Source organism: Formica exsecta, unplaced genomic scaffold, assembly GCF_003651465.1.
Source record: "Formica exsecta isolate Colony F162 unplaced genomic scaffold, ASM365146v1 scaffold2, whole genome shotgun sequence".
Classification (NCBI taxonomy): Eukaryota; Metazoa; Arthropoda; class Insecta; order Hymenoptera; family Formicidae; genus Formica; species Formica exsecta.
In genome coordinates this window covers 2,031,459-2,047,298 of record NW_021849297.1, presented here as the reverse complement: position 1 = coordinate 2,047,298, position 15,840 = coordinate 2,031,459, and the positions used below count along the sequence as shown (strand labels likewise).

Below are 15,840 nucleotides of genomic sequence, written 5' to 3'. Positions count from 1 at the left end.
TTTCACGGGAAAATATTTCGGTACCGATATTCGATATTTCTCAAAGAGTGTGTCCGGGTGCGATATGGTATGCCAGTACTCGACTTTAATGCACGACGTCCGTGATTGTCGAGCTAAGGCAGAATCAGGTTGACCGACATGCAAGTCATTACTCCCACACAATCGAGATTTTTTTTTTTTTTTCGCCACTTAGTGCCACCAGAGGACCATAAAATCATATCGCGTTCCTGTGTCGTGTATAGGCCGTCATTCGTAAGAAACAAAGTGCAGCACGAAAAAATCGTAAAAGAAAAAAAATAAAGACATAGTTTCACATGTGTTTCGTCATCAAATTTTATAACCTTTCGTGAAGATAATATATATTTTGAGAACGTCGGGAAAATATTTCGGTACCGATATTCGATATTTCTCAAAGAGTGTGTCCGGGTGCGATATGGTATGCCAGTACTCGACTTTAATGCACGACGTCCGTGATTGTCGAGCTAAGGCAGAATCAGGTTGACCGACATGCAAGTCATTACTCCCACACAATCGAGATTTTTTTTTTTTTTTTCGCCACTTAGTGCCCCCAGAGGACCATAAAATCATATCGCGTTCCTGTGTCGTGTATAGGCCGTCATTCGTAAGAAACAAAGTGCAGCACGAAAAAATCGTAAAAGAAAAAAAATAAAGACATAGTTTCACATGTGTTTCGTCATCAAATTTTATAACCTTTCGTGAAGATAATATATATTTTGAGAACGTTTATGTAATTTTTTTAACATTATGTTTGTGGAAAAGTATATGACTCGAAATAAAAACGTCAATGCACATCAATTAAATCGGCAAAAAACAAAACAAATACATTCTAATTAACTTATTGTAGAACACAAAGCTTAATGAGAAAAAAGAAGATTAATTCAAGCGAAATAATTCAAAGTGACACGTATTCGCGATTTTTTTTCGCCCTAATATCACGATAACAGGACAGCGGCGTGAAACATAGCTGTACAAAACGCGAGCAATAAAAACGTGTCAACCTTTAATTACGTCGCTTTTTTACACGACGATTTTTATCGCTCTTTTCATTTTATGATTCGGGTAATACGTAGGATTTTTGAGATACGATCGCGATATACACCGTTCGTATGAAGCTCGTGTATCTCTTGTGCGCGTAATATATAATATATGTATACATATATGCTATAACTCATAAGAGAGATTAATGTCTCCGGCGAAACTCGAGAACTGTAAAACTCCGCTACAGAACTATCCTGTTCTATGCGAAAGCTGTTACTCGCGAAGGAAACAGACGCAAGGATCGTGATGCGACTATAGAGCGTCATAAAGAGGAGTTTAAAGCATGGCAACTCCACGAGGAAAACTCAAGATTTCTTATGGCGACCGAATGTGCGCCATCGAGAGAGGCTCCGGTTACAACGATTTTTAAAAAATACGTTCTGCGTAAATACGCGGGGCAAAAGCGCACTTTAGTGTCGTGAATTTTTACGATGATCTACGTATATCCGCGGTCGTGCGCGAACGGCAAAATGGAACTTCTTTGTTTGCGCATCCATTTCGACCATCGAGTCGCAACGTCTGCGCTGCAAACAGCTTATACATGTTTTTATATCGCACCATTATATTATCCCATAAAGCGGGGACTCTGATATCTTACGCAATGTACATTTCTTTACAACGCCAAGACATTCATGCGATTTAATAATTCAGCCTCTTGTTCAAATGATAGTAATATACGTAATACGCAGGAAACATCAGCATATAAACAACTCTGAATATATCAAATTAAATTCTTAAACTATTTATAAAATTTCTATAATCGTAAATACTGATATAATTCATATTTTGCGTACAATCAGCTGTATCGTTCTTCATTTATTAGATTCACATTTTACTTTGCAAAAATTTAATTTTACCGCATGTTACATTATATTACGTGTTGTATTGCCAAAAGCCTCTCTATAAATAATAATATCGTGACAATTCACGCGATTACTTAAAAGCTGAGCTAAATTTATTTTTCGAGCGGAATACATAAGTAGATTATCATCAGCTTAGTCGACTAATAAATAATTTGCTATTACTGTTCCTTGTAAATCGGCTTTACTCCATTGTAGTCAAAATAAATTCGTAATATACATAATCTCTTTCTAAGATAAAAATTGCTAATCTATAAAAATTAACCTATAATCGATTGCATAGCCATAATCTTTATAATAAAAGTAGATTTTAATATCAAAGTAAGTTTAAAATAATGTCTTATATTAATAAAATAATCATTTAAAATATAATATTAAAATTAATAGAATTACAAAATTGTGATAAAGAATAATAAAAGCTAAGAATGCTTACACACATACACAGATTTTGATTATTTGAATTTCAGCAAATTGATTCTTCTGTCTTACGGTAAAATCAAACGTGTTACAAGCAATAATTATTAATTAAGACTTAATAGTTTCGATAAAGTTGAATAAGCTGCTTGAATAAAGCAGTTGAAGTAAATTGATGTGAAATAAGTTTTTAGAAATATGATGATCAGGTTGCAAAAGTTATAATTAATAAATATCGCGACATAATAACTAATGGAGATTACACAATTAATAAATAAACTCAATCCAATGCCGAATTATTTATTTCGCTGGATGGTTTTTGATTTTGTTTCGAGGACATAATGATTTATCGCTAAGTCTATTAGACAAGCGACTGACTCTATCGATTCTTACTTCATCGCACTGTCGACTTGAATAACGTTTTCCATCCGTAACGGTAACCGCTGCACGTACTTCAAACGGAGTAGACGGTCTACTTTAAAAATCGAAGCTCCGCGCACAATCTATCTGCAGTGCACACGGAGCTATATAAAATTATGAATTATTCTCCCTCGTCGAATACTTTGTCGTCCAACCGGAATTACAATAACGACTGCTCTTATTTCCAAACTTCGCGCAAACTGTTGATTAGAGAATCCTTTATTATTTTAATAACTAGCCTCGTTTTATATTCGTCTTTCTCTCGACGATCCAGTGAGGGATTTATTGGAAATAAACTTGTTGAAATGCTTTCTATGTGTCATCCGTGATTCTGTTATTGGGAAAATAATTAAGAGTTACCGAAGCAACTACTGTCACCGTAGATACATGATTGATCACATCTTGACGTTAATTGGAAACATCTACATGCTAGTTAAGAATATGACAAATGATCAACAAAGTTTACGGCTTCGTCGAACGTCCAAATATATTTTTTACGCATCATACAGCCCACGTACGTTGACCGAAAATCTCTTTCGACATCATCTATTTAACTCTGAGTACACTTTCGTGTTTAAGGCCTATTATTGTTAATAACACGAGCTGTTTAATGTACAGTCAAACTCGCATGCCCTTCCATTAAGTCGATCGCCCATGCTTATATAAATTATGGGCATACATATGCCTCGAAGATAGAGACGAAAAAACTATACTATCATTTCATCAACCTTTTCGTTTTGACGTCTCGTACGCATCATTTTCGTTGGACTGTCTGTATGAAGTCATTATGTCAGACAATGACCGGTCATTTATTATCCCAATGAACAGCATCCACGCGTACTACGAGATTAACGTTATTTGTTTGAAAGATCACCTTGCTTCGTTCGACAAAGTTGCCTTGAGCGTCGCTTTTATTTCTGCAATATTTTTTTATAGCTGTGAATTCAAAGAAATGTACGGTTACATTAATCGTTTTATACTCGTTTTATCATCGACTAATAATAGAAAAAGAAAAATACACACACAACTCATATTCAAAAGCTAACCAATTTAATCGCGATTACGTCTTAAATCTCGAATGGGTTCGTTATTATAAATCTATTAGCTTGAACGTAAAGGATATTTTTAAACTTAACAGACACACAATTTTTTATTTCTAAATATATTGAAAATCTGGCACTTATTCATACTAGATTTTTTTTTAATCTCTTTATTATCATCAAATGCATACCGAATTATTCAGCGATCTTATTGCAGAATTTATTTACTGTATTATATATTACACTAACTGCGCGATCTCTTTTTATTTTTATTTTTCGTTCTTCAGTGCAAAATATATAGCTTCTCTGAATCTCTCATCGTTCGGTAACATATTGGCGGCTATCAGTTGAGAAAAAATAGCTGCGTACGTTTTGCTGTTGAAATAACGCTGTATTTCATTTCCCGATGGCGAGAGCGAAGCCATGAAAAAGGAAAAAGGGAGAGGAGGAGAAAAAATAAAATCCGTTAAATTTACGTTACCAATAAAAAGAAAAATAAACGTGGCATCCAGCGCGCGTTCAACCGAAGCAATCATCTTCGAGATTCAGGACCCTCCCGCGCATTTCGTGAAAACCGGTAAAGATTACTTATTTATGGTTTCCCCGTGTGCGGTAAAGGAGGAAAGGACCGCGATGTGTGTGCCCGCGTACGTTTGATGTTGCCTACCAATCGTCAAAGTTAAAGAGAGTGACCGCTGATGGATCTGTTTTCTACGTAGGAAGGTTATTTATGAACCCTACGATTCTTCCTAACAGCGATCTGTACCGGGAACGACGTGGGCGTTTGGGATTCATCACGAGCACAGATACGCGTCATGACTCGAGTATCCGTTCGCTAAGCAACGGAGTGAGAAACACGCCAGCGGCGTACATGATGACGGTCGTTACGTGTCGAAATAAGAACCACGTTACACAGTAATAATGATCATAAAATAAGCGACAGATTGTACATTGATTGATTTGTAGGCGAGAAAGAGATGTTACGTGGATTTAACAAGCGCGTGTGGTTTATCGATCGATACGGGAAAAACATTCAAAATTATCTTTGCAAGGCAATCGTGTGTTTTTCAGCGAGTGACGATGTACTGCGAACTTTAACGCGGCAGCGCAGCAGTTATTCACGCTACACACAGCTTCCGCCCGGTTTATCAATTAGTCATTAATAATTTTCCTGTCTGTGACATTGCATCGATGGTTTCATCCGTGATGTAAATTTTTCGTGTCAACAGCATATATGCGCGCGAATTATTCGAAACCGCGAATGTGTCATTCTTTCGAGAGCGAGAAGTGCTCTGACATACTAATAATATCGTCGCAGCCATGACTATATTTTCTCTGAGTAAGTGTTAGCACAGAGAGAGAGAGAGAGAGAGAGATAGAAAAAGAGAGAGAGAGAGAGTGCAATAAACTATACAACTAGAGCTATGACGGTTTAGAGCGTCGGGGATATCATCCACGCTAATACACTCGTGTTCGTGCTCGCCGTCGTTGGCTATGACGTCAAAGAAGGAACGACCCGACCTCGGGGTATCTTCCATTTTCCACTGTATCTCTCTCATCCCCCTCGAACTCGTGGAAAATGTATGATACGCCCACTCGCGGAGTTAAACTGCTATTTTTCTTGTGATAAATGAAATTGTTTTGCGCGCGGCGCTTGTCACGCTCGCGAACGTTTCGCGAGTTTGTGCCGAGAGCTTCCTCGAGTTTCCTTCCGAACCGCTTTCGAAACTTCTCTCTCGGGATTAGATGAGTTCGGAAGAATGTGCCCGTTTCGTAATAGGATCGTATCCCGCAACAACAGTATCTTGATCGAATGAAACGCAATCGTGTATGATTTATAAGTGTCACATTGTTAAACGCACGCGTTAAGCCTCATTGTGTTAAACGTATTAATCGATAATAGATCTTTATATAGCTTGTTTTATATTATAATTTTGTATAGATTCTCTCTGTATAATGCTAGAACATGAGAAGTGATGAAAATATTTTGGGAAAAATCAGAAAAATATTGATTTAATAAAGTTAATAAAAAATTATGATAATAGACTTGAAATTTCATTGCCAATTAATAATATGGTAAGGCAAAAAGTAGTTCGATATTGTCGAAAGTATCGGTATAACCGAAAGCGCAAGTCAAAAGGTCAACTAAACATATGTTTGCTTATCGCGTTTCTCATGTCGAGCGACCTATCGTCCTATATCGGAAAGCCCCGGCTGGTATTCTAATTTCAGATTCAGAGCGTCGAGAGCTCTGCGACCGCTTCGGACCCTTCCGCAAACACTTTGCACGTTCTCGCAATATCTTCGCGGATCTCGACGCGGAAGACACTGACTGCGCACGCCTTTGAACATGTCACTGGCGGACGCGATCCGTTTTCCCGGTTACTTTCGCCCCATTTTCTCCAGCTTTTCGTGGAAGGTATCGGCGTTTTATAGCACGATCACGAAAGTCCGTGGACTTTCAAGATTGGCCGGTCATGTTGCGATCGGACGTCGAGGGACGGAACTCTAGCGTGGTGATCGATGAGATCCCTGGTAGCGATCGCTCCTGAGGTACGACGTTCCCGCTCGAAGCGATCGAGATCACGTCAGATGAGACGTTGGCAAACGCGTCGTCGTGGAAAGATAGTGTGTCAGAGAGAGAGGAAGACACACAGAAAGAGAGAGAGACAGAGAGAGATAGAAAGAAGGAGGAGACAGCTCATTAAAACGCGATACCTCCATCTACATGTGAATCTAATCGGGTAGATAAAACCGCAGCGACATCAAACCACCATCGTCTACCTCATCATGGGAAAGGACTTTAAACTCAAATAGAAGCTCACCTTTAATCGTCAGCATGTACATCACTGCTAAATTCTCATTTAATGAGACCTAATCCTGGTGTTTTCTTGTTGGTGAAAATCATATTAGCGTTTTACCTGTCGTAGTAATTATCGTGTCATTGGTATCTTAGAAGCTCGAAGTGATTGATTATAGCATCCGTTGATCGTTCTTACGAATTAAGCTACAGTTTCCTCTCGGAAATAAGGAAAAGTCTTGGGATTTATGATATTTCTGCTGATATATTAAAATTTTAGTTGAATTGCTCATGGATTAATGATGGGATTTAATATTTCCAATTTACGATGATTCGGAATTAGGCTTAATCGATTTAGAATATATATTGCGTATATCTAAAATATTTTTTAAAAAAGAAAGATTCTCTCTTATTTATATATATATTTCTTCCTTTGTTGCAGTACCGATTGTTGCCATTAATGGTGTAGTCGGAAACAAGGTGCAGCTCCCTTGCGACATTTCGTCTGATAACGACGAAGTCAACATGGTGCTTTGGTACAAGGAAGGCGGGTCTGAACCAATTTACAGGTGAGATTTTGAATAATTTAAAGCTATAACTATACTTATATATATAATTGCTTTTTTTAAATATTAAAATTCCTTTTATTTGATCGATTCCTGAACTCTTTGAATCTTTATATTTGCTCTTGTATCACAAATTTACGTATATATATTTTTTTACATACGTAAATATACTTTCTATCTACGTTTCTAAATTCCCAATATATGTACCGAAGAGAAACGCGTTGAAAAAAGATTTTTCTCGAATGCAAAATGGGTAGTGAAGACTTTTTTCCCAATGCAAAAATCATTCTTATCATCTATAAAGTTCACTTTCTCGGAAGAAATCAAAAAGGAATGAGCGCGATGGTTCAGGTCCGGAAATTCCTCGCGTTATTTTCCGCGATGAAGTTCATTCGCTCTACTCGGGTCGCCGTTTCGCTTCCGCGGCCTGTGAAATTTTGCATATAGAATGGCCGTCCCGCTCACCGCGGGGGGAAGCAAGGAGAGACGGTGCCCCCTCCTCAAGAGAGAGGAGGGGGACTTTAGTATCCGACGGGTCATATTTAAGAAATGTAATAAGGTGTAAGATATGTGCGGGGGGATGGCGATGCATCGTCCCGCGGTAAAGGCCGGGGGCGAAGAGGGTGCCGAGCTGGCACTCGGTTCGAGGAACGCCGTCCCGCCTTGTTGTAAAGTCAGTTTAATCCTCGCCGCGACGAAGAACTTTAAATTTAAAGGCGCCCGTCGTACTAAAGCGTCTCTCTCTCCCTTGTTCTCTTGGCCCCCTCCCTTCCTCTCTCCCTTCCCCCTTGGCGTCGACTCATCCCTTCGCGGGACCTTTCGGAGTAAAATATTTATTGCGTGACATCGTGCCCGCTTATCGTACGCTAGACCGTTAAGAAAAGGAAACTCTGCGAGACTACGTGGACATGATCGCGCGCACAGCCCTTTCTTAGATCCCCCTTTCTTGTGAATGTATTCAACGTCTCGTTTGCGATACAGATAATCCGTATGACGTTTAAATCTCATCAGGATTGCCTCTCAAGCTGTTTTACTTATTTAACTAAAGAACAAGCAGTTTTCTTTCACACTTTTATTTAACCATATTAATTTAACCATATTAATTTTAACGGTTCGATAAAATTTCCATAATCCTTGAAGATGATTGAATTTTTTTCGCGTCATCTATATCGGAGTTCGTTTAATTTTTCATTTAGTTAAGGCGAGAGGGATAGGGAGAGTCAAACAATTGACTACGTTCTTCATAATATTTGATCGCGATCACATTAGAGATCTTTGAGTTTCAATATTACTCTATAATATTGAGCACTCAGCGTCTCGATCGAACAAAACGCTCGATAATATTTACAATCTCTCGGGCGGTCTTCGCATTTTACCTATAATAGATAACACTTCGCAAAATCGAATCCACTCAATTCCCATTCTACGTTCTCTCTCTCAGGAAAGTTTCAAGACACTTAGAGCCACCGAAGCGACCTGGTAAATTCTTTTCCTCGTGTGAGACTTTATAAAGTAATCGGTTTTTTAGTGAGTGCCCGACGTAGTAGAAAATAATAGCTAAATAAAGGACACGTTTACTCTTGCAGAGACCTAAAGTGTTGTTTCAAAATGTCTTTCAATAAATCGTCGAAAATTTATATTACCTTTATCTTTACAAAAATAATTTGCGATACAACCGAGGATACGAAATCGATTCTCTGTACGTTTTATCAAATTTTTGATCAAGACGACACTCTCGTCTATTACACTCGGCTTTTGAAAATGGTGGGTGCCACTTTATCCGCAAATCGTTTTCGCGAATTGTAAAGAGCAACACAGAGTTAATCTACACTGCAATCTTCCAAGATAACGAAGAAACGCCTGCAGGCGATGCCTTTCCGGAGAGTCTCGACGAATCAGCCTCTCAAGTCGTGATCGACGAGTCGGGTGAGTAGGCAGGCGACCGATCGATCTTGAGAGTCGCTCCGCCGTCGACGAACGCAAGGAGCCCGAAGTCGGAAGACCGATATGGGAAAATCGCTTTTCAGGATTATCGCTCGCGAGAAAAGTCGGTCAAACGTGTTATATCCGCGGGTCGTTCTCGCGCTCGACAAACCGGAGTTGTACTCGACCGCTTCCAAGGGCTGCTTTATCTAGGACAAAACGAGACGGACGGACGCGCAACGTCGGTGGCGCGTTATAGAAGCGTCCGGTCTCGTCTGTTGAAAGTGCGAAGTGGAAGAATTAAATCGTATTTCAACGTCAATGCCGCGGAAGCAAGAGCGCGAGGGTGGGATAGCTTTGGGAATACTCAGTCACGAGCGAAAATCCGAACTCTCATGCAGTCGCGGAACGCAATTTAACTTTTAGTCGCTCGCGGGGAGCCGTTAGAAAGCTCAGTCATGTTCTCTGTTCCCTACGTTCTCTCTCTCTCTCTCTCTCTCTCTTACTCCTTCGTCTCGAGTTACCCCTCTTCTTTCTGTCACGCGCGCGAACCCTCTTATATATCCTCTTATATATAACAGTCCCTCTAATCCGTCTCCTTTTGTTCTCGTCCTTGCTCTCATCCGCGGATGCTTAATATGCAATCACGCACTGGGAACAGTTCCCATGTGACTTCCATGTATATAGACATACCCATCCGACTACTAGTCTCGAATCATAGTTCCGCGAACGGTTCTCTAGCAGAGCTGATCGCGATAAAAATGTGTTTGAACGACATGTGTTTGAATCCTGCGAGCAATAAAGATCCTGAATTTAATCTTTTAGACTACCATTCAAATTTATTGAATTCACATTCATTTGCAAAAGCTTTGCGTATGTAATTAAACAAACAAATGAAATTTTCTTATTAGATTTCATTTGTCGCGCGCGCGTAAATTTAATTATAATCATGCAAATTATACTGATTATAATTTTATTATCACGATTAAAGATATTTGTTTTTATAACCGAGGAGAAATCTTTTTAATGTTATATGTATAATATTATATATTCTATCATTCACTATTCAGGAATACGTTCATTTATTATGGTAACTATAATTAATTCAATCACGACAAGCTTTCTATAACGTCGTCAGTATAGCCGTTTCAATTGACTGCAATTACATCGCAAATTACGTAATTAAATTGGCACAGTTTTTGATACGAATAACGAGCAAAGCGGTAATTATCCACGATAAATTGACTCTTATTACGAGGAACGAGTATTCTATCGGAAACATTCTAGTATTCCATATTAGCGAAAAACATTGAAATTTCATATTATATAATATACAAGTATAATTAAATGCAGCATATATATATTAATAATACGCACATAATATTCATCCACATCATAATAATTCGCAGAGCGAATGTGCAATCGTTACAGGTCGAGTACAGAAAAGCTAATCGATTTGTTGTAGCTTTGATGTACGCGGTAGTCGGCAATTCAGCGACGCCCGTCTTTGGTCGTCGCCCTCGGCATTGGGACCAAGAGCTTTTTTTATGTCAGCGACGAATCCAGCTCACCTCAGCATCGATCGGCTGCAGGGCGTGGACGAGGGGATCTATCGGTGCCGGGTGGACTTCAGAAACTCGCCGACGCGGAAACAAAAGATGAACTTAACCGTTATAGGTGAGCGCATTGTATCGCGGTGAAACTCAATCAACCCGGCGATCACGCAACAATTAAAGTCGGTCCTTTTGATCAAACGCGGTTTAATAGAGGTCGCGTCAAAGTATCGGAGCAAGAAGCACCTTCGAGAGAGCGAGCGCTTTCATACACACGGGCACACATATACGACGTGTAATTAAACGACGCTAAATATATAAACGTACAATTCGTCAGGCGATGCGTAAAGTTGGCGCGTTTACGTATACATTTGCCCTCGATACATTTCGTGGGCGTTGACTTATGAACTCGGCGCTTTCCGGGGCATAAATTAATCCCGGCGTAAGCCGCGCGGTTTGCTCCGCAAACTGAGAGCTTCTCTCTCGCCGCGGTAATATACTATACTTCGTAACTATGACCTGTTTTGGGGCCCATTATAACAGTTAATTCTGCTACAACCGAGCCAAAGTTCCCTCTCGGATTCCACCGCATCGACCGCATACGCATCTCTCCGCGCTGACTGTCGCTTCGCTTGACAAACGATCGATTAACATCCGCGCTGGATTCTAACGACGCATGCTGTTCGCACAGTGCCTCCGTCGAAGCCGATAATATTGGACGAGGCGATGAAGAACATTGGGCAACTCCGGGGCATCGAGGAGACGTACAACGAGGGGAACGACGTGAACCTGATTTGCGAGGTACGTGGCGGCAAACCGCCCCCGAAGCTGACGTGGTATCTCGACAACACCGTGATAGACGAGTCCTATCTCTACAACGCCGAGACCGGGATAACGGTTAACCACTTGGCGTATCCGAAAATTGGCCGACAGCATCTCAAGGCGAGGCTGATCTGTCAGGCCAGCAACACGAATTTGGTGCCACCGCAAACCAGGCTCCTCATCCTCAACGTGAATCGTAAGTCGTTGACAATTTTCTGTATATCTTTTCGCGATTTCTTTTTTTTTCTATCTTTCTTTTTACTATCCGGTGAAAATGCCTTTTTTAATGAAAAGCAATTTTGTGTTAGTTTTTAGTTTTTATCTTTCGTCTCTCTCAAGTTCGTACACGACCCAATTTCGCGCGGCATTAAATATCACCAACACCGTGATAGACGAGTCCTATCTCTACAACGCCGAGACCGGGATAACGGTTAACCACTTGGCGTATCCGAAAATTGGCCGACAGCATCTCAAGGCGAGGCTGATCTGTCAGGCCAGCAACACGAATTTGGTGCCACCGCAAACCAGGCTCCTCATCCTCAACGTGAATCGTAAGTCGTTGACAATTTTCTGTATATCTTTTCGCGATTTCTTTTTTTTTCTATCTTTCTTTTTACTATCCGGTGAAAATGCGTTTTAATGAAAAGCAATTTTGTGTTAGTTTTTAGTTTTATCTTTCGTCTCTCTCAAGTTCGTACACGACCCAATTTCGCGCGGCATTAAATATCACGTTTACGCATGTCATCACAATAACGTAATTCTAATTTGCAATGCTATGACAATGCGACATTTGCTTTTCATAGTGGTATGTATTAACCAAATGAATCAGTCCGCAACGTAAAAATGGGTCCCCACAGACTCCGTCCGGTGCACGTAATATTTTCGCTCAGCGTCACGCGAGGTCGAGGATAATTGCGTTTACGTAAATACTGTATATCCGAAAATAGTGTTTTTACATAAACAAGAGAATAGAGAGAGAAAGGTTCTGACTGTGTAATAACTTTGGCGCTGAGTCAGCATGTCGATCATTTCGCTCGCGCAAAAAGCGAAGGCACCTTTCGGTGACGCTTAAAACGAGAACCACCGATTACCTTAATGTACATCCATAGTGAATGACGATCAAGAAATGCTCTACTTATGCGACTCACTTTGTCAATCTCTGTAATGTTGCATGCTCTTGCAATGCGATTTTTTAGCGTGTTTTTTATGGGAATACCAATTTATCAAACAGATGCCGTATCTAGCTCAATTTGTTCCTAAAAAAAAAAAAAAAAAATTCTAAGTCAAAAAAACCACGAATGTGAAACTTGTTAGCATTGTTCGCTCAAATACTTCATATGACTAATACAATGATATTCTGAAATGAGATAGCACCGCACAAAGTACGAAAATATAATTTATGTTATATGTAAATCATTATAATTATCGTTGTTTTTATATAATGTTTTTGCTTTCGATAGTTATCTCGCGGGGAAGTACGGCAAATTATTGTTTACCTTTTCTCATATTTTGCTATATATAGCACAGTCGTTAAACGTAAACGTGCCCAGTAGACGTAAAGTGCTGGATATACGTAGTTCCATGTAACCATTAATGTAAGTACGCAATTATCGCGTGCATAACGAGGTACGAGAGTTCTCCATTTGCGCGTTGTGGTAAACGTGAAACTCCACCGACAAGTTGATGCGTTTTGCGAAAGAAAAACATTTAACCAGCGTAGTTCCACGTATTTTCCTATCTAAGGATGATATCTCCCTGAATGAATGTTTATTTCTATTTATGGAAACGGCATAAATGTCACAAGAACTTTTAGAATAAAGTCGCTGATCCTTAACGCCCTAATACAATATACGTCTCCACAATTGAAAGCATATAGATTATAATTTATTCTTGGTCAAAAAAATCTCGTTTATCACGTTAAAAATCTCTCGCTCGTTGATTCTATCACCTTCAAGAATAATCAAGCAGCCTATATATCGATAGAATCTGACATTGCGCGAGGAGACATAAATTCGAGAACGATTTTATGACGTATGGAGAATTTGATGTGTGTCTTTCTATTTGATCCGCGACCAGTGTTTTAGGCATTTCTCACAGCTATGTACCTACATCATAGGCGAATCGCTTCAACGGTCACAGAAGAACATGTACCGAAGGCCTTTTCACTAGTGGTCCTAGCCGGGCCAAGGTATTCACGAGCTGAACCTATTAGTCGCCCGGCCAAGATTAACCGATAGAGATAACAGTAACGCCTTTCGTAAGACGGATCAGTGAATCGCGTGCCTCTCGGCCCGCAGCTTCGATTTCGTGTTTCCTCGTCAGCACTTGGCGTGCGACAGCGCGTCCATGTTTGAGTGTGTTATTGTTGTTGCCCCAAGACCGGGGTCGATAGATGTGACGAGATGACGAGAACGCCTCCGCTCTCTCTCTCTCTCTCTCTCTCTCTCTCTGCAATAACTATAAAATGCTTGGTATTCGCGATTATAAAAGATACTTGGATATTGCTAAAGTTAAAATATGCTCTGGCAAGTACTTCATCCGAACCTTCAGGCATTTAAAGAAGCCGCGCGTCTGACGCTATAGCAATATTTTGATAGCAGAACGTAAAACAGCAAAGAAATCATACACCGCGCATGTCGATATTAATAAAAGATATTCCCCAACTGTAGTGATCGCAAAATATTTTCACGCTGCGTTTCTCGAAGACCTGAGATACAAGTGTTTTTCGACGAGGCTCTTGAGGCGCGCGCGGTCTTCTCCTTTCGTCAGGTCCGAGGAAAAAGAGAGCTCCGAGGCGTTCACCCTTTTGCCTCCCCTTACTCGACCACTCCCCGCTCGGTTCGAAGGTGACGACATCGGTGTCGAGTGTTTTTATTCCATTACCCCAGTAGCGTGCGACGCCATCCTCTTAACCACTTACTTAACCCACGACCTTTGGCCTTGTCTCCCCCTTGTTCGCGCTTGATGGCCTTCGAAAACTCAAATATTATCCGTCGTTCGATCTCGCCCCTGCTGAGAACGGGTACGCCCGGGGATTGTAGGATCTCGAGAAGCCTCTTGCGAGAGCGCCCCCGCTCTCTCTCTCTCTCTCTCTCTCTCTCTCTCTCTCTCTCTCTCTCTCTCTCTCTCTCTCTGTATACGCGTGTGCGTGTGCGCGTCTGCGAGCGCGTTAATTGCCCCCGCATCGAGGGAGGGTAAGAAGGTACTCTTGGCGCGCCAAGATATCGCATAAGTGGCGGCTGGTGAGGGGGTTCGACTCTTGTAATGACCCAGTAATGTCGTTTCAGACTTAGCGGGGAACGGCAAGGGTGGGAAGAAACTGTTCAAACCTATGGGGCGATAACGTTAATGTAAACACGCGTGAAAGCATTAGTACTCCGACGTAGCTGCAAGAGGCGCTAATTCGTAGCCGATTGATCTCGCCGATCGCGCGTTACAGACATGCGTGCGTGCACGGCATCACATTGAGGGAGACGCGCGGCGATCCGCGGCGATATAAATGCACGCCAACTTTATTTAATAGCACGGTTAATAGTAATATAAAAAAATAATAGCAAATAGAAGCATTGATCGCTCGTACGCTAATTTTATTAGAAATTAATCTTTGGCTACACTGAATCTTTTTGCGTTGTATTAGAGACTACAAGTCTTTGTTATAGTCTAAGTTAAACGTAATTATGCTATCCAAGACGTTCACCATAAAAAATTTTTGCCTATACTTGATTCTATAACTCGCACGTAAAAAATCAATCTACGTCAGTGTATATAAATTGTTGTTTCTTCTATAGATCACGGAGAATGACTTTGATTGCTTCTATTCAAAGGAATTGAATATATTATACTTCCCATAGTTATGCGGGATGGTAGTTTGCGGACAACTGTGTGTGATCCTATATCAGCGATATATAAACGGATAGTACAGTAGACGCGCGGGCATATTCTCGTATGCGAATAATTTCGTACACTCCCGCGGGTGATGCCTATTAATTCATACATTGCGATGCGCGTCGAATTCGTTCGATAGACCAAATAATAATAAGCATGCATACCCACGTTCCCGCGTGCTCGAATGCGTATCAATTCATTCTTAATTGCTGTCACATAAATCACGTTGAAATTTTAGTGGAAAATTAAATACCTTTGAAGAACGAGTTATATCTTTCACCATGATTTAACCGTTCGCTTCTATCTCAATTGGGCAATTCCACGTCTAATGCTGAAGATTTGAGAGAAATGTGTTTTGTGCGAAGATTTATAATAATCTTTTTAAAATTAAAAAGGAATAGTCTTCGAGGAGAGAAAAATTTTACCATACATATATAATAATAGATCAATTAAAGACTGTGTTTTGTGCGAAGATTTATAATAATCTTTTTAAAATTA

The 15,840-nt window shown here is 40.3% G+C and overlaps 2 protein-coding genes across 2 annotated transcripts in view; one reads left to right on the top strand and one right to left on the bottom strand.

The window, feature by feature from the left end:
* The window catches only part of LOC115234288, a 292,623-nt gene that overhangs the window by 146,109 nt on the left and 130,674 nt on the right, over positions 1-15,840 (bottom strand). The gene's annotated exons all lie outside the window — the stretch shown is intronic.
* The window catches only part of LOC115234290 (hemicentin-1-like), a 100,819-nt gene that overhangs the window by 52,219 nt on the left and 32,760 nt on the right, over positions 1-15,840 (top strand). The window contains exons 2-4 of the mRNA XM_029805256.1: positions 7,036-7,162; positions 10,548-10,759; positions 11,327-11,653. Of these exons, the coding sequence (XP_029661116.1) occupies positions 7,036-7,162; positions 10,548-10,759; positions 11,327-11,653 (666 nt within the window). The remainder of the gene's footprint in view (positions 1-7,035; positions 7,163-10,547; positions 10,760-11,326; positions 11,654-15,840) is intronic.